The sequence below is a fragment of the Perca flavescens genome, chromosome 12 (genome assembly GCF_004354835.1).
Source record: "Perca flavescens isolate YP-PL-M2 chromosome 12, PFLA_1.0, whole genome shotgun sequence".
NCBI lineage: Eukaryota > Metazoa > Chordata > Actinopteri > Perciformes > Percidae > Perca > Perca flavescens.
The window spans coordinates 9,940,468-9,959,223 of record NC_041342.1 but is presented as its reverse complement, the minus strand read 5'-3'; the positions used below and the strand labels follow the sequence as shown (position 1 = coordinate 9,959,223).

The 18,756-nt window shown below is 41.8% G+C and overlaps 2 protein-coding genes and 1 non-coding gene across 6 annotated transcripts in view; all 3 read right to left on the bottom strand.

Moving 5' to 3' along the window:
- Positions 1-3,374, bottom strand: part of cadm3 (cell adhesion molecule 3) — a 92,379-nt gene extending 89,005 nt beyond the window's left edge. For 3 of the 4 annotated variants that reach the window (XM_028593266.1, XM_028593269.1, XM_028593270.1), the window contains exons 1-2: positions 3,219-3,374; positions 1,437-1,594 (exon numbers count right to left, since the gene is read on the bottom strand). In XM_028593266.1, coding sequence (XP_028449067.1) covers positions 1,437-1,527 — 91 coding nt within the window. In that variant the 5' untranslated portion in view covers positions 1,528-1,594; positions 3,219-3,374. Of the gene's footprint in view, positions 1-1,436; positions 1,595-2,077; positions 2,148-3,218 lie in introns of those variants that run through there. The other variant, XM_028593267.1, reaches the window with a different exon arrangement.
- Positions 3,375-5,513: 2,139 nt separating this feature from the next.
- trnar-ucu (transfer RNA arginine (anticodon UCU)) lies at positions 5,514-5,587 on the bottom strand. The gene has a single exon. It is a non-coding gene; the product is annotated as a tRNA-Arg (tRNA).
- Positions 5,588-7,427: 1,840 nt separating this feature from the next.
- On the bottom strand, positions 7,428-16,794 carry sdhc (succinate dehydrogenase complex, subunit C, integral membrane protein). Its single transcript, XM_028593318.1, has 6 exons — positions 16,718-16,794; positions 16,197-16,262; positions 15,915-16,016; positions 9,417-9,478; positions 7,933-8,096; positions 7,428-7,667 (listed from the first exon to the last, which is right to left on the bottom strand). Exons 1-6 carry the CDS (start codon positions 16,732-16,734, stop codon positions 7,563-7,565), a joined length of 516 nt encoding a protein of 171 aa, XP_028449119.1. The 5' UTR covers positions 16,735-16,794; the 3' UTR covers positions 7,428-7,562.
- Between the last annotated feature and the right edge of the window lie 1,962 nt (positions 16,795-18,756).

Genomic DNA, 18,756 nt, shown 5'->3' with positions numbered 1-18,756 from the left:
CTTTGACGAGAGATTGATATTTCATCATCAGCGCCTCAATCTGGAGATTGTTTGTGCATTTCTCATCTCCAACAGCTTTCTGGGGCCTTGACAGGCCTCCATTTGCATTTGTTTAGCAGTGACCTCATCCCGGCTTCTTGGCACAGCAAATTGTTTCTCACTTTTTACTGCACTGACCAGTGTGAGCTCACACTGACAACCCTCCACATTTCATACACAGACTTGCAGAAACACGAGTATGCATAATTCAACAGAAAGTGAAAACAGCTGATGTGGATAAATGAAGTGGAAGTACAGTAAATGTGGTGTGAGCTTGCATATTTGTATGCATACACGTGTACACTGTGCATGGGTCCACTCCATGCATGTGCATTTACCGATTTGTGAAATTGTGTGGGTGTGCACAAGTGAGTGCAAGGGGCCTCGGAGAATATATATTGCAAATGCAAATCAGGGAACGTCTATTAGAAGCCTTCTTGCCTGCAATATCGTCTTACGGTCTTTGCCAAACACTCAGAGCAATTAAATCCTTACTGTAATGAGAAAATGCCAACAGGATTCTACCTGAGTCAATCAATTTTCTATGGATTGAGGGACAATCATGATGCGCCTTTTCGCCACTGGCACGGTTTGCCCTCTATGGGTTGTATTACCGTCAGCCAGTCGCTTGAGTGTTATGTAAGTGGAAAAGCCTATCGGACAGTGTATTTCTCTTCCATGGGTGTTCACAGCAGGGATGATATCATTACAAAGTGCTTCACTCATCAAATCCTCCCTTACCATCCGCTTCAGCCACGCCCAACTCATCCCATGTTGAGCTTCAGCCATGACGATGTGTCCGTGCTCCGTGCTCTGTGTGTGTGTGTGTGTGTGTGTCTGTGCTCTGTGTGTGTGTGTGTGTGTGTGTGTGTGTGTGTGTGTCTCTGTGCTCTGTGTGTGTGTGTGTACACTCCTGTGTTGCCATTTGAGAAAGTACAAGATGATGACTGCTTATCTCCAGGTTGCATGAACCTCTGAAACATATGGGAAGACGGAGATGTTATGAGCAGGTGAACGTGAAAGGATGTCATGGAGAGAGAAAGAGGAAAAAGAGGAAGCTATGGGGCAAGTTAGCTACTACAGCAAAGGACCTGTAGAGTGTGTGTGTGTGTGTGGAGCCCTGCGCCCACGTGCAAGTCACACATTCCTCAAAAAAACAACGGCAGAAATTCCACTGGGGTCCAGGGAGGTGGGAGTGTCCCATGTGCTTATTAACGTCTCACTGATTCCCTTGTCATCATACAGGAAACAACAAAAAAAAAGCCTCAAGCCAACAGATAAGGGGCGCCACCAGAGACAGAAAGAGAGGGTCGGGGAGGTCAGGGGGGCCCAGAGACACACAGCCAGATATAGAGAATAGGAGGCCGACAGATAAAGAGGAAGAGAGAGGTGCTTACCGAAGATAATGTTGCTGCGAACCGCAGCTGCGAACAGTACCATCAATAAGCTGACACTCCATAATGTGGAGCGGGCTGATGGGAGGGCCATGGTCAGGCACACAGATCCGCCTGTCTCACTGAATCCTCAGGAGGGCAGAGGAGCTCTGGAGTGTCACCTGCAGGGAGAGCAGTGGAGAGATAAGGAAAACAAGCAGGGCAAGCTGACTGGCCACTAATTGTGTCCCCTGCCATTGGTTGGCTGCTGCTAAATAAACGATTGGCCCTCCCCTTGCTTAGCCGTTGCTCCATGGCTATTCATCGATCTGCTTGTGTCATACCATACTGAGAGGCGATTGAGAGAGAGAGAGAGAGAGAAAAGGGAGGGGGGGGTAGCAGAGCCAAACAGCAGAAAGGATGGGTGATGGTGGTGGTGTATAGGTGGTAATGAGGAGAGCAGAGGAGGGGGGTCATATTACTGTAACAAGATGTGCGCATGTGGAGGGAAGGAAAACTAGTGTCTTGGACAGCCCATAAACGAGCTCCAACTAATTCACGCTAATTGGAAATAAATCAAGGCAACAATCTCCCAGTTGGTCGTGGAAAAAAATAACAGATGAAGGGGAAAGAAATAAAACACAACATCAGTAGTAGAGATGCACCTGTCGCCCGCTGAGAATACACGGTGAACTGGAGACGGACAGACGTGCGTAATAGCACCTCGGATACTCGTTCTCTCTCCCTCTCTGTTTGTCAAACACACACTCCCTCGTTTTCTCTCACGCACATTCCTTAAAATAGCAGTGGCCTGCGCCGAGGTAAGCTCTCGGTCCATCTGCGAAACGCTCCCTTTATTGCCAACACACAGAGGGAACCGTGGCAGGAGTGTTGCCTGCGGGACGGGCGGACGGTTAGGGCGGGGATAGAGGGTGGGCTTGAGGAGTGGGGTGGGTGGGGGCTATGGGGTGGGATGGATGTGGGGATTAGGAGGGGTGGGGTGCTTCTGGGGCTGTGTTTATTGTTGCTCCAGCCCTTCCTGTTGAGCGAGTGATGGCGAGAAATGAAAACAAAACTAGAAACAAGTGCATCCATGGGAAATAACACTGGGCGTGTTTTCACACAAGTTACTGCGGTCTGCTCTTACGTGGAGAGTAATAATAGTAAGATGATGATGATAATAATAATAATAAAAATAATAATAATAATAACAGCTCGTGGTGGCCTGCATCGTTGCGACGGACCGCGGGAGCAGCGGAGCAATGCTTGTCAGGTCGAAGCCTGTTTTCTAACACCTCCCGCACTTGCAGAAATAGGCTATCTGGTGCTGATGGGATGAGATTTAGAGACTCTTGTAAAGGCTGGGGAGAGGTGGCCGCTTCAGCGCGCAGTTGGGATGCTTTTTTTTATTTATTTATTTTTTTGTGGAGCGATAGAGCCAACAGAGCCGGGAGAGAAGAGGTGGAGATGGAGGTGGAGAGGAGTCGGGTATACAGCGCAGGCAGCCCGACAACAAAACGCATATTCAGAGTAAATGATAAAACACAAAGGGGGGGGGTAATACAGCTCTCTCCCTGGGCAGGCATAACGGATCACACACACACACACACACACAAAGCCACCTACCCAGAGTGCGCACACATACACATTCCTGGAGACGGAAAAGCATCAGCACTGACAGGTGTCTCCTGTCCGCCCTATACAGACTCCCTAACCCTGGACTACAATACAAACTGCGAAGCAATGCACGATAATAACACACACACACACACACACACACACACACACACACACACACACACACACCGTTATATTCCGCCTCCGGAGTCGGGTTTTGTTGGCGCTGGTCTCCAGTAAGGTCCCCAGTACGGTCCCTCCTTTGATGCGCAGCAGTCGCTGGTCCGGAGCCTTCTCTCAGTCTGTTTTTATCGACTTTTTAATCTCCTTGTTCCTTCTCCTGACTCTTTGTTTTTCTTGCTTTTTCCTCCGCGCGCTCTCTCTCTCTCTCTCTCTCTCTCTCCTTCTCTCTCTCACTCTCTCTGTTTGTATATCCGTCTCTCTCTCTCTTCCTCTCTCTCCACAGCTGCCGTTCACTGCAGCAAAAACAGTCTGTCTGAAAGACGAGAGGGAGGGGAGGGACAAGGGAGGGAGGGGGAGTGAGGGAGGATTTTAATACGATTTGGCCCGTACCATCGGGATAACAGGGCCAGAGCAGGGGCCTACTGGCTGAGATCAACATGAAGGAGATGGAGCAGATAGAGAAGTGTGATCTCACCATAGCGAGAAATAGCCAAAATGTTCCTATAATACGTCACAGTGAGTCTATACGGACCTTATCGCACTTTATGAGATTGCATTATCTCCTGTGGTGGCACATTACTGTGGGATTCCCCGTGCTATAGCTCTACTCACTTTATCTAAAGGTCTGATACTGAGTAGGTCTAGTATCCCTCCTAACATGTTATCCTTTAGGCCTACACATCTCCTGAAACGAAGTAGCCGAGGTCATCTGAAGTTGATTGTCACGGTTCTGAGTAGCCTATAATGTTTCTTATCATCGATATTATGGACGTATTACCGCTATCTTGCAGATAGGGCCGCCGCTAGTTCCCATAGGCCTGATAATTTGCAATATGGTAATGATATTACTTGGCCTTGTACAGTTTGTGGTACAGTATGTGTCGTTGTAGTTTTCACATACCCGTAGCCTACAATACTGCTTTAGACACAGACTTTATTGGGGCTGTATATATCTCTTATCACCTTAAATTTTGTATAATACTCCGATAACGTCTATGTATCATGATGTTGATAGCCTTTTGAAGGGCCAGTTTTGCATACACAATGTATCACAGGGTAGTCTTCTGACGTTTCATGTGTCAGGCCCGTTTGGGAATCAGCATCCAAGGGATGGAAGAGAGAGGGAGGGAGGGAGGGGGAGTTGTTCAACTTGCCTGAGAGGATTAAGGATTAGTTTTACTGGCGGATTAGGTCTGTGTGTGGGGAGGCATGATGGGGTTAAACATGGATGGCGGCAGCCCCACGACAGCCCAATCAGTGGTGACAAACTGAAACCGGAAAAAAAAAAAACACAAAATAATAATAAAAGTCAAGGGGAGTCTGGAGGGGCTAGTCGAGGCGTTTGGGAGATCTTCAAGCAAGCAGCTGCTTTTTACACTGAAAAAAAAAGAAGCAGTGCTGCTCTGGGCTTCCATGATTTCGGTAATGTAGGCTAGGTTTTTCTAATGGAGAAACTAAAGGCCACCTTCAGGGGTCCTTGAAATGATTCCAGAAAGGTCCCCAGTCTGATTCCACCAATTTAAAAAAAACACATAATGACTATTGCAATCCTTATTCTCCACTTGCACCGCTACATTGTGGTTAAAGTGTATAACTCAATACCAAATATGAATACACAATTCTTAAGACTACACCATTTCCTGGCACTATGAGTCATTTCTGTTTAAAGTGAACCGGAGTCCATTTCTCTCTCTCTCTGTCTTTACACCAAATGGAAGGAATGCAGCATCTGGCATCATTAAACACGGTAAAAGGCTTTAAAGGTTTTGTTGTTGGCGCTGCATTAGAAAAGCTTTTGCTCTGGCTAAAGTGAGTGGACAGCCCCAGGTGCTGAAACCGTGCTCGAGCGAGCGTGCGCGCCTGTCCGCTGACTTTCACACGATCAGGCTGCGCGGCGCTGTGTTGTCCTGCGGTGACTGCTGTACGTGAAGACTGTACGACCACCTGAGCATGAGCACGAGCATGCAACCTGGACAGTAATAGGCTGGTAACGAAGACCGTGCTGTGCTGCTACACTGGAGCTGTGGTCTCAGGCTTTTTGCCCGTTTGAAATCTGCATATTAAAGATGACCTTTGCGCGCTGAAAAGACTCGTCCATGTGAAATTTCTAAAACAATTCAGCCCAGATGCACATGTGTATTGGGCCTCTGCGAAATAAACACATTATCTATCTATCTATCTATCTATCTATCTATCTATCATAGAGATCAGCCTTGTAAGATACATTGTACATTGTAGTTGCAAAAGCAACAAAACAATATCTCCACTTTCTTGTCCAAAAAGCCACATCCTTTTCCTCCACATCTCTGCCGGGACTCGAACCCGGAGCCTCTGGATTAGAAGTCCAGCGCGCTATTCCATTGCGCCACAGAGACTGTGCCGGATATTTTTTCGTTGAAAAGCGGGTTTATACTCCCCCTCCCATCCTTGTGCAGCATCCTCATCATCCCTCAGCATCAGGACCGCAGCCTGTTGTGGACGATAACTTGCCGCCCGGTAGGGGGTGCTGCCGCCGCGTAGCCATTCCTTTCTTATGCCTCATAGAGGCGAGAGTCCCTGCTCTCCATCCCCCCCTCACCCCCCCCATCGCTTTCACGCTGGTTCGTCTCGTCAAAACATCATAATGGTGACATTATCGGAGCTTGAACCAAACGATGGCAAGAGCTAACATTGTAAATGCTTCAATAACTATGAGGCAAAGTGCTCACTGCTTGCAGGGAATAGCTCCAGTGAACAGTCCACGTTTTTATTACCTCAGTTAGTTTTACTCTAACAATGGAAAATATGTCCAGAGTGTTTGGTGTGAACAGACAATAAGCAAATCAAGTCTTAAACTCTGCAGAGTTTGAACAATTTCCCTGTCCATTACAACAGAAAACAGCAGTGAGATGGATCTCTTAGCTCAGCTGGAAATGTGCACATATCGTAACATGGATTAAACTCAATCTAGATGCCAAGTTCACTGCAATCAGCAAAAAAAGTCACAAATAGAGCAGTTTTTACAAGTGTTTTTGTGGTGCCATTTATTTTGAGCTGGCAACCATTAGGCATATATGTTTGTAGAGAGGTTTGTCCATTAACAGAGCTGATATAGCTCTGAGAATATAACACTATCAAAAGCAAAAGTTTGCCAAAAATTGTATAAGCAATATGTTTGATCATGTGTGCACAAGGTACAAAATTAGCACCATCCACAAGCCAAATGCTGGTAAAAAAAAAAAGAAATGCAAGTGGCAGGTAGATTTGTTTCACTCACCAGCCAAAAAAAACATGGTAATCTATTGAGTGGCTGGTAAACTTTGAACATTCGCTAGCCATTTGGCTGGTGGTTAAAGATGTAAATATTGTACCATGTAGGTGTGTCTCACAAGTACATTTTATCAACAGCAAAATGAAAAGAAATACAAGTTAACAAGCATTTTCCCTTCGAGCCAGCGGTAACAAATTGATAAACAATTTTGTTGAAGCTAACCAGACTAAGTGGTTATGTTGTTTCTCAGGGCAAGTTCAGTTGATATAAACAGACACATTTTCAAACGAGCCGGTACTTAACAGTATGGGAGCAGCCGTCTCCCCAGAACATTTACTGTTGTTTATTTTAACTGTGTGCACTTGTTACCGTACCCTACATAAATGGGAGTTGGATCTGACATTACATCAAGGCTTGCTTTTATTCACACTGCAGGACAAAAGTTGTTCAGGTGCAGCGTAGCTCCTGTATGGCTCAGTGGGAGGTAAGGCCTGAGGCAGGCTGCCGGTGAGGAGCCTGTTCACACACACAGCTTCTACCACTGGGCTGCCTCTCCACATTTCAGCCTCTCGTTTTCCCAATGTTAAAAGTGCATCTGAGCAGCCGCGGCCTGGAGAAGGTAAAATATGAATGACAGCCTACAGTAAACAGCCGCTCCACAGACACAAACACACATTCCTGTGTACAGACACAACGGGCAGGCACACAGGGACTGAGCACCAAGGGCTAAGAAAAGTGATTAATGAATTTGACGTCACAGAACGATTAGATAAATTACCTAAGGTAATAACATGTAGGACACATCTAATTTTGGACGCTGGTTGTTGTTCACACAGAGAACCAAGTGTGGAAAGAACTGGGTCACATTTGCATGCACTTTGTACTTTTGCTGCATTTGATGACCCCAACGCTTTCCAGAGTATAATTAATTCCAAGGGACAAAACATCACAACACATTTTCCGCATACAGTATAATATAATCCTTTAATACTTTGATGAAACCAGAACAAATACACAAAACTCCCACAGTGAATCCAGTCCACATTCCCGTTGACTTCCCCCTCTCCCTTCCTTTCTGCTCATCTCTTCTCGTTCTCTGCTCAGAGGTAAGCCAGTGCGAGGGAGGTGATGATGGACAGACCAATAACTGTGTAGCCGGTGCGGTACACTTCTGGGATTCTGAAGCCCTTGCCAAGGTCCCAACACTGATTTAAAAAAATAGTAAAGAAATAAAGAGAAAAGAACATAATTAGCATAAGAACTGCCAGCTTATAATCCTAGCAAATACATGTTCAGTAAAATAATCAAACATGATTCAAATGAAAAACATAAATTGCATAGAGATCGGTCTCCTTTAAAAAGCTTAAGCTGAGAAGTCCAGACACTACACCAAACATTGTAATGGCAACAAACTACTAAATGTCTCAAATATACTCAAGTATGGCAAAAAAAATATTGATTAAGTCTTACCAAGTGGCGGATGCCATTATAGGTGTGGAAAGACACAGGGAAGGCGAGGCCAAACTTGGCCAACCCGATGAGATAGGGGCCGACGGATAGCGAGTGGATCAAGTCCAGGTAGTAGGGGTAACTTTCCGGTAATACCAGCGCTGCCAAGGCAAAGGCTGAGATAGCTAGACACAGACAAAAGTAATGAGATCAAAGATTGGATAAGGTGTCAATGGGTGTCATGTTGTGCATGCCTTTCAGAGATAAAGTAATACATGAGAAATGAACACATGTCAAGGACCAACATGCTACTGCCATTCGTTTTCCGCTGGATTAGTCTCCATGAGTCACTGCACCACCACACCCCACTGGCCAGTCAGTTTTAAACATCGGACTGTCTCAGTTATGTAAAGACCCGTTTCCCTGCTGCCTAAATGAAATGAAGACCAAATAATGGTTCTGTACCAAGGCACTTCGTTGGCTTCCTGCTATGCACTGCACTAAATGGTTTTGAACTTCTCTTTCTATGCTGTCTGGATGATTAAAAATGCATAATGGCAGAGGAAACAGGTGTCAATCAATGTGAACACAAAAGGCAGAGTTGTGCAAAAGCAAACAAAAGTAAGCATATGTGAATGGACAACCTTTAAAATAATAATAATAATAATAATAATAATATATACTTTATTGATCCCTAAGGGGGGAAATTACAATGGTTTCCCACTCTGTTGTTAGATCACACTACACACAGGCCTGAAATACTCACATGCTAAATAATTCAGATTTTTTTTATTCCATATGCAAAATTGCATTGAAAGGCAAAATATCTAAATATTAAAACAAATATTAAACACAACAAATATTTTATATAAATCCATATGGCTTGTAAAAATGACTCAGCAGGTAATTATTTTCTTCTACCAGCCCTTTGCAAGGCGGCCAGAAAGATGATTTTTGTGATTAAGCACATGTTTTGATAGAAAGACAGGACATAGTAAGTGACTGTTGGCAGTTGAGAGTGCTGATCTTTATTGAACCCATCCAAGCTTGTTTATATGTTATAAACAAGCTTGGACCCAGCTTTTACAGCATGATACATCAAGGTCAGCAATACTGCTGTACAATGTCATGGCAACATAGGCTCAACCTTTACACCAGGCACATGAATAAAAGCTCTTAGCAGTCCAGTATTGGGCTTGATTTTCACATGCAAATGGTTGAATTGTATTCAACAACTTCTGCTTTTAAATGCTCTTAGCAGAAATCAATCGTGGACTAAAATGCCCTGAAGAGATTTTCAGGGTCAATCAAAAGTGGACATTGGCAGTAGAATAGCTTCACTTGATGTTAGAATCACAACATAAAAGCTCACACATGTACCATCAAGTGTGTGTTTTTGTGGGACAATTTGGGTATTTTAAGGAGTAAACTAAAGAAGGAAAAATATTCACAAGCATGCCTATGGCCTTAGTCATGGATGACAAAGAAAAAAAGAGATGTGTTACCTCCACTGAGCCCCACTCCAGTTCCCCTGAACGTGATGGACATCACCATGGGGACCGACCATCTAAAACACAAAGAAAAGGCCACACAATTACTTTTAATAGCGCATATATATATATATATATATTGAGCCTTCACTGGCTTTTACTTGATGTTTTAAAACCGTTTTGTTTCAGGTTAGGCTCAGGCTGGCAAGCTGCATCACTGCAACATACAGTAGTACATAGGGCTGCTCGATTATGGAAAAAATAATAATCACGATTGTTTTGGTCAATATTGAAATCACAATTATTTAACACGATTACTCATTAACATTTGGATATAATGGATAGTGTCCAGGGTATAATCTTTTAGTGTCTTTTATCTCACAGAAAGAGTCTTTGGATCAGAATAAAATCAGTTTTACTACTGTGAGTCAGTTCAGCTTTACAGATATCACACATAACGTTACACAGCTAATGAACAGTTCCACAGACATAACACAATGTGCATCTCACATCACATGTTCAATCACTATGACCACTACTACTGTCATTACGAAACATTGTGCCAAAATATCAACAATAATGTTGCCGTCAGTGGGCTTATTTTCTAGCTAACCTTAGGAAAAATCCAGCACATAGACGGTACCATACATTAGAGTAACGTTACATGAAACAGGTGATTTAATGTCCCTGCTCATTTACATACAGTTTAACAACTAAATGCTGAGGGAACATTACTATGTTTTTTCATGTTGTTTTGGAGCAGTAGGGGAAAGTGGGGTGAGTTGTGCCAGTTTTTACTCAAAGTGACTTTAAAGTGAAGCCATGACAGTAATGCCTTCAACTTAAGGATGTACATATATTTCAGGATGTGGTGCATCCCTGAGAAAATTAACTTTGGATCTGAAATAAATTGTTGTCAGAAATATAGCTTTTGGGAAAAAAAGTGATCTCGTGGCACAACTTGCCCCTGATGCGGGTAAGTTGTGCCTTTGGGGGGAATACGTTGGGGTAAATTGTGCCAGTGATTTCTGAAGTAAAACAGAACATTTAAATGTTATGAACTGTAATGCTATATGAAAGCAAGACAAATGCAATACAAAATTACTCATTTAAGGTTTATTTAGATATTGTCACCCTATTAAACTGTTGGAATAAGTCATATTTTGTAGTTTGGGAAAACACAAAAAACTTAAATACACAATATATGATATTTGTGAATCGTTTCAGGCAAAAAGGCTTTGGCAATAGATGCCGGTTTACATACATAGAACGCTGTCTGTCAATTATGTAACATAAGAATAAAGTGACTAGGCTAATTTCTAAACATCCTATTTTGACTTAGGCCACTTGAAAACTTAATAAAACGTCACTTTAATAACATAGTGCAAACTCAAAACTGAAATCAGTGTTAGCTAAATTAAACGGCAGGTAGGCCTAAATCAAACACTGACGAGGCATGCCCATCTCCTCACTTCTCCAGATTATCCCCTGTGAGTATGTAGGTCTAGGTGGTCTGGATCTGGCCTACTACTTAACATCCCACTTGTCAATGCTGCTCCCTTCTGGCTGTACCACCACGTTTTTGGGGTGTGGGTAGTTTCTTGAGGACATCACCTCTAGGGATGACTCCTTCATCACTGGCACAACTTAACCCAGGCCCTTTGGCACAAATCACCCCAGACCCACAAGTTTGAAAAACTAGCATGATCCAGCAGTTAAGAGCTAACATCATGCTAACTCTATAGACTCATTGTGTAGCCTGCTAAAGCACTAAAACATGTGTGAAATGTTTTCAAACTTGTCTATAATTGTTTGGACACTACAATCAAAAAACTTTAATCATAGAAATTTTACTTTGAAAGGAAAAAAAACGTTTTTTGAGCTAAAATGTGCTTACTTCTCATGCCATGTGACTCCCTTCTTTGGAGGATGAGTAAAATGGATGGCTTTTCAAAATGATGTGGTCACATGACCAATTTATTCTATAGTTTTCCAAAAACAAGGGGTGGCACTACTTCCCCCCTGGCACAAATCACCCCACTCTCCCCTATGCCTATGCACCCCCACTAAGCTGGAAAAAGTTTTAAATAGTAAGTGAATACAGCGTGTCGGGGGAATACAACGTCTATAGACGGTATACTACAGCGGGGGGGACAAAGGCAGAGGGACCACACGGTTAGCTAACGTTAGCTGTTCCCAGACAACGGAGTTGGTTTTGCCTTTTTTTTTCCTCACCAGACGCTGCTGCCATCTTTACTCGCGCTGAGTTTTAAAATTCCAGCGGATGATATGCACATGACTTGCCTCCCTGACTGGCTTCGGGAGGGGCGCGGGCTGATGTGCGCGTGTCATCCAGAACACAAGACAAAATAAGAGTATTCTTGCAAAACAGAACATGGCAAAATAATCGTTTTTTCTCGATTATACTATTTTGGTGATCGTTGGGAGCCAAAATCGAAATTGAAACCGAAATTCAATTAATTGCACAGCCCTAGTAGTACAGGAAGTCAAAAAACACTCTTCTCATTTTTTTTGAGCTGCAGGCAGCAGTGCTAACTCAAAGTGGTTAAGAGATTCACAGGGCTAATGGGAGGTACATTTTAAATGAAAGTAAATAACAATTGACACTTTCACTTACACTAGGGCGATTATTTTGCACATCACATTTTGCAAGTCAATTCTTATTTTGTCTTGTGTTCTGAAGGGGAATTCAACAGGAAAAGTATATAGGAACATTTCACAGTTTAAGGTGTTTCCACTGTTGATTTGTTTAACTGTTTTAAAGTTATATATATGCAACATCTTTCCAAAAGTCAATGAGTAATTGGGTTGAATAATCGTGATTTCTAAATTGACCAAAATAACTGATTATGATTTTTTCCATAAATCGAGCAGCCCTAACCTACAGATTCAATTGTCTTCATGTCCAGTTAGAAATTAAGCAAATGCATACAGAGTAACTTAAAACAGGTTAAAGGGTATGATCTAAATCGCTAGATCACCAATGATTAAACCAACCAATGGTTGGTGTCAAAAACAAAGTGCGCTGACATAGATTGGCCGTAAGAAAGATCCCAGATGACAGAAAGATACAAAGTGAAAAACCTTGTGTGAAATTACAAGGCACATACTGAACACAAATTAATTTCTTTACTGAATGGTTTAGGATAATAAATAATAATATACTTTTTTTTTTTTAAGCTTCGGAGATTCTGTACTAGTTAACAGCGAATATTGAAACCTTTGACATTCCTTCGTTCTCGGCTGAGATGGACGGCATAGCGCTGCAGTTATTCATAAATTAGCCTAGCAGCTAGCAGACTTTACTTCTGCTCATAGCTTAATCCCAAATGAACACCACGGTTGAATTTCAGCCTGCATGTAGGGCTGCTCAATTATGGGAAGAAAAAAAAAATCATAATCACAATTATTTTAGTCAATATTGAAATCACGATTATTTAACACGTTTACTCATTGTCATTTGGAAAAATGTTGCAAGTATTGAACTTAAAGGTCCAATATGTAATATTTGTACTGTAATAAATCCAAAAATGACACCAATGCCTTATCAGATATTAAGGAAACATGTTAAACTGAAATACTATCTTTTCTGACAACAATGCTAATTTCTTTTTTTTGAAATTTACATTCAGTGACGGAATTTATGTTTATGTTTTGATCTGTGTGTTGTTATCAACGGCCCAGTTTGACAGCCAGGCGGGTTGCCAGATATACCTGTAAAAACGTTAACCCAGGCGCGCTACAGCTGTAACGTTAGTACAGCCATGAAAGCAGCAAACAAACGAACAGGATCAACGGAGATAGATTCTACATGACATAAAAAAAGAAAACAGCATGTTTCTAACAGTTGCGTGACCAGAGACGTAACAACCCCCTGGTAAATATTGGAGATGTATTTGAAAAATGGAGACAGCTTAGAGCCCAAAAGGACGCAGAGTTGGCTTATTTTCTCCTGAACCGGTAAGCATTAGCTTCACGCTAATTTATCACAGCTACTAGGGACGGGCATTTTTTGTCATTTCAACATTTGTGTACTCACCTTGAATTATATAGCTAGAGTAACCGAGTTGGTTACTCGCAAAAACAATTGAGACATAGCCAGTAAAGTGATCCCGACTGGTCCTGGCTAACTCCGCCATGCTAACCCTGCTAACTGTTAACGTTACCGGGCAGCCCATGGCTGTTTACAGCGTGTAGCCTCTTCAGCGGCTGGAGCCGACAACGGTGAGTTATTTTAAGCCACAAGAGGGGGGCTGTAAATCGGAAAGAGGGGACTATGAATTTGCAGTGTGTTTAGCGATTGTTGCCGTAATTCTAAGCCAATGAAGTGTGTTCCGTTGGCAAGGTAGTGGTGTTTTTAGCGTTACGTATTGTAATTCTAAGCCGAGGAAGTGTGCCTGACTGGCGTGTGGAGAGGACAGCAAGGTTGTTGTGTTTTTAGCGGTTCATACTGTAATTTTAAGCCGAAAAAGTGTGTCTGTCAGTTGGTTACAGAGCTCTGCGTGAGCATGGGCTTTTATGACTGTCAATATAGCCAGCATCTACCGTTAGCTACTCCGCTGTGCTGTGGAGTAATGTCTGGCTATGTGAGACTAGCATCTAACGTTAGCTACTCTGCTGTGCTGTGGAGTAATGTCTGGCTATGTGAGAAAAGCGTCCAGCTACATTCTTGTGAATGCTGCTGTCTCAGCCTGGCAACCTCCGTGAACTTCGAGTCTGGGCAGGAGGGGGCGGGGGAGACGACTCTCCAGTATTTTGAATTGGTAGTGCAGTAAATATTTTAACCGCTAGCTGCCAGTATTACACACAATATTACATATTGCACCTTTAAAAAACAGTGAAACAGTTCAACAAATAAACAGTGAAAACACCTTGAACTGTAAAATTTCCCTTCAAACTTTTCCCGTTTGAAATTCAGAACACAAGACATAAGAGTTTACTTGTAAAACATAATGTACTAAATAATTAATTCTCAATTACTCGGTTTTTGTGATCATTAGGAGCCAAAATCACATTTAAAATTTTAATTAATTGCACATGCACATTTTAGTTTCAGCCTAACATTGTTGAAACTAGGGCTGTCCTCGACTAAAGAAATTCTTAGTCGAATAACACTTATAGGATTTTGTCGACTAATCGATTAGTTGATTTAATTGACAGAGCTGTGCGCTTTGAGAGGTGGTTAAGACTAGAAAAGCACAAAATAAATGTAGTAACCATCTGTAAAACTGAGTTCTCCACAATTAATCCTGCAAAAAAAACACTTTAAATCTTGTGTTTACCATGAATGTGCTCAGAAGTTTCTTGAAAATGAGTAATTAAGCATGAATAAGCATAAAAAATGATTAATCGACTAAAGAAATCTTAGTCGACTAAGACCAAAACGACCGACTAGTCGACTAATCGACTAAGAGGTGGCAGCCCTAGTCTAAACAGAGCTTCTAATATTGGTGGAGAGCAACAAATTAGCGGACTGCCGATTCGTCACTGCACCTTCCTCTTAGCTCCACACTGGGTCTGTGTGTGTGCGAAGCCTTGCCCTTAGCGAAACTCGGTGATTAAAGGAGAGGAGATAAACGAGATGAACTAGTAAAGACTCTCACAATGAGCTGAAATGGAAACACCGTGCTGCAACACGTGTCTTTTGGTTTAATCAAAGGCATGACTTTTAAGGATTCTGTTATCTACTAAAAAACGCATATCTAAAGAGTCGAAAGTAAAATCCAGCCCTAGACAGTAAATCAAGTTGCTCATTCCACTACATGTATCCAAAAGCATGAAAATCTCTGGTAATGGTGGCTCGTCCTGCTGTTTTTTAAGAAATATAAAACTGCATGATCTGAAATTGCAGAAAAATTGTTGTGTCTTTCAAATTATTAAGATTAAATTATAAAACATAAATGGAGCATACAAATTGTACTTCTGCGGAGGCTCCACACAGAGCTTCTGCCGTAGCCTAAGTAAGTGGCCTCAAGTTTATACTTGTGTGTTTGTATGTGCGTCGATTTCTTTAAGAGAAGAACAGGGCCGGCTTGTGTGTGTGCGTGGGGAGTGTGTTGGTAGAGCAAGTGAGAGAGTGACAGTGATTAGCTTCAGAGTGAGTAGTGACTCTAGAGTCATAGTGAGAGAAACAAAGGTCTCCCCTGTGCTTTCTGACCACGGTGGGAAATCTGTAGCATGAGAAGTTAACCCTCTCCTTGATTTCATGTTGTTTATGGAGAAGGAAAACCAGGAAATATGTCGGGGGAAATCCAACGTTACCAAGCCACGGCCGAGCGACAATGAGATGCGTAGTTAAATTTTTTGAGAGGAGCATGTCAGGCTACGGCGTAGGGTCTGGCATAGGGTCCGTATCTCCATGTACCTACGTCCGTAGCCGTGGCGTAGATTTAACGCAGAAGCATGAATCAGCCTTAACAACTGAGTCATCTCCATCTTTACCTGAGATTATTTCCTGTGCAAAACAGGCTACAGACGTGACAGAGTACGTACTTGTAAATGGTGAGATGAGGAGACATGGGTCTGTTTAATTTGGAATTTTTGGCCCAAAACTTGTTCATCTCGTCCTTAGCTGTGGTTCCCATTGGAGCAGCACTGTAGGGAGAAAAACATTTTTAGAGTACAGAAGTTTACAGTACAACAATGTACAGTCCATGGGTTTTAGCGTGTATCTGTATCATTACTTTTTGAGGCAGTGTATTTATGGGAACATTGTTGTCTCTTTCTCTCTCACACAAGCACGCACACACAGGCACACACAGACACACAACTTACTGTCTATAGAAGACACTCTGGGCAAAACAGGGTCTAGAGAGACAGACACCCTGTCGGGCCAACGTCCTTAACACAAGAAACAAATGTTAGAATTAAGCTTTTACTTGCTATCAGGCCTTGCAGAAGCCACCTAAGGTCAATAAAGTAGACAAAGTACGATTAACACTAGCTATCTATGTCTAGCTAGTTGATAGTTTCGTAAAGGTACGACAGCGTAGCAATGTAACATTAGCTAAACGTTTATTAACGGTCATGCAACGCACATATGTAGGACAAAGTCTGTCATTAATTCTACCAAGAGCCAAAGTCCACTCTGCCAGCTTTGAAATACCCGAAAAACAGCTAGAGTTAGCCCGCTAGCTAACGTCAGCTAGCGCGGAGTCACACCATATTTACATTAAAGAAGGATAATACACCAAGGCGGGTTGTCCTAAACTGTAACGCTTTTATGCTGTAAATGCTTCTATTTGACATAAAATGTTTCCCCAAGCACAAACGTTATGTAGCACAGATGTACTGACCTTAGAAGCAGCGCCATGTTTGACAAGCGGTGAACGGAAGTGACGTTAACGGATGTTGTTGTTCTGACACATAAATTAAATCCTTGAAGGGTGGTTTTTTAAGGTCAGGCTCGGTCAGAGTCATATATATAAACAGTGTTTATAGCTATATAGATATAAATATAAAATATATAATATATTATAGATACAAACCGTGTATATATCTATAAACAGTGTTTATATCTATGGGTCAGAGTGAGCTGATTATGTTTACGTTGGCTGTGATTTCCACATGCCTTTTTTGTCATTCAAATGTATGAGCATGCTCGTCTCTCTTCGTTCCGTATTAACCGTGCAATCTCACACTCACCTATATTTTAGATCGTATACATAATAATAATAATAATAATAATAATAATAATAATAATAATAATAATAATAATAATAATTTTTACTTTATTAATCCCGCAAGGGAAATTCCAATGTTTTCACTGTGTTGTTATTATTATACACAGGATTACTGAATTACACACACATGCTCAGTACCTATACATGCACTAATGATGACTAATAATAATGACTAATGATAGAGATGAAGGGGCTGCCCATGGAAAGGCGTCCTGAGCTGTTGGGTGTTCGGTGCATTGCTCAAGAGCACCTTGGCAGTTGCCAGGAGGTGAACTAGCACCTGTCCAGCTACCAGTCCACCACCATACTCTGGTCCGTATGGGGACTTCAACCCAACTCCCTACTGACTGAGCTACTTCCACCCCCAGATATCTACATGCAACCCAGACTGATTCAAACCATCAACCTGTTTATAGCCTATTCTAATGATGCATACTGATTTTTGGATTGTAGGCTATTGTATATATTTTGGATGTGCACTCTTTCTACTTGCACTCTTTCAACTATGTATTGCAACTGCAGCAAAGCAAATTTTCCTTGGGATTAATAAAGTTTTTACTTATCTTACTGCTGAGCCAGTAAAGCAATTTGTCTATTGTCTCTCCCCTTTCCAGCTTCAATAGATGGCAATACATAGCTGGGTATATATTGTTGGGTATAGTATGTCTAAATAAAATAAATATCTGCTTAAGTAAAATGTAAAACTACCACTAGTAGTACTATTTTTATTTAGAGCTGAAACAATTTGCCTAGTTGATTCATTGATTTGTGGATCAGCAACTATTTCTATACTCTTGAAGACATTTTAAAAGAAAAAATGCCACACATTCTGTGGTTGTGAGGATTTATTTTTTATTTAGTCCTGGGATTGACCAATGACAATTAATCAGAAGAAATAAGCACAATTAAAATAATTGAGTTTTTCAAGTTTATTTATATAGTGTATTTACACAACCCACCCAATGAATAGATATCAAGGAATTGCAAAATGAAATGATGCAACAGTGTGCGAAAAAACAAAGCAAGGAAACAACAAAAAAGATATGACAAAATGAGAAACACTGCAAGGTGGTACATGACAGTCCAACCTAAACAGTTATAACTGCACCAGCAACCTTAAAGACCCAAAGAGAAGAAAAGTGAAAAGTCGCCACAAAATCTTTATATGACGAAATAAAATTCATCCCAACTCAAAGATGGAGCCCCAATTTTAGTATTCAGTACATCCCACACAACAATCAAATGGTCAAAACATGCAGCAGCACTCATAACCAGGAAAAATAAATGTATAAGTATTGAAACGAGCCACACTCAGACATCTACATACACACTCATAAAGATAGCAAACACGTAGTAAGTTTAATGATGCCTAGAAGGAGCCCTAGCCTGGGTTCCCAATAGCCTGGTCCTATATTAATGTTGCATAAAGTATAAGATTAGATCTTGTCGGACTCAAAGTAGACAAGGTTTAGATTGGTTACATGGGAGTTAAACCCCTTTTTTTTTTTTTACAAACTTTTGGAATAATTTTTACATTGCTTTTGAAACAAATAGCTTTCACAAAGGCTTCCAGAGCTGAACGACTCGGGAGGAGAATGCTCGGCTGCCTGTAGATTTCTTGTTGACTATTTTTGACAGTAAGGTAACGAGTG

What these genes read in the sequence shown, in the direction of transcription:
- sdhc (XM_028593318.1), bottom strand. An exon ending in CAGAGTGTCTTCTATAGACA is followed by an intron (nt 16,017 to 16,196) that starts GTAAGTTGTGTG and finishes TTCTCCCTACAG; the next exon opens with TGCTGCTCCAATGGGAACCA. An exon ending in CCTCATCTCACCATTTACAA is followed by an intron (nt 9,479 to 15,914) that starts GTACGTACTCTG and finishes TTTGTGTTTTAG; the next exon opens with ATGGTCGGTCCCCATGGTGA.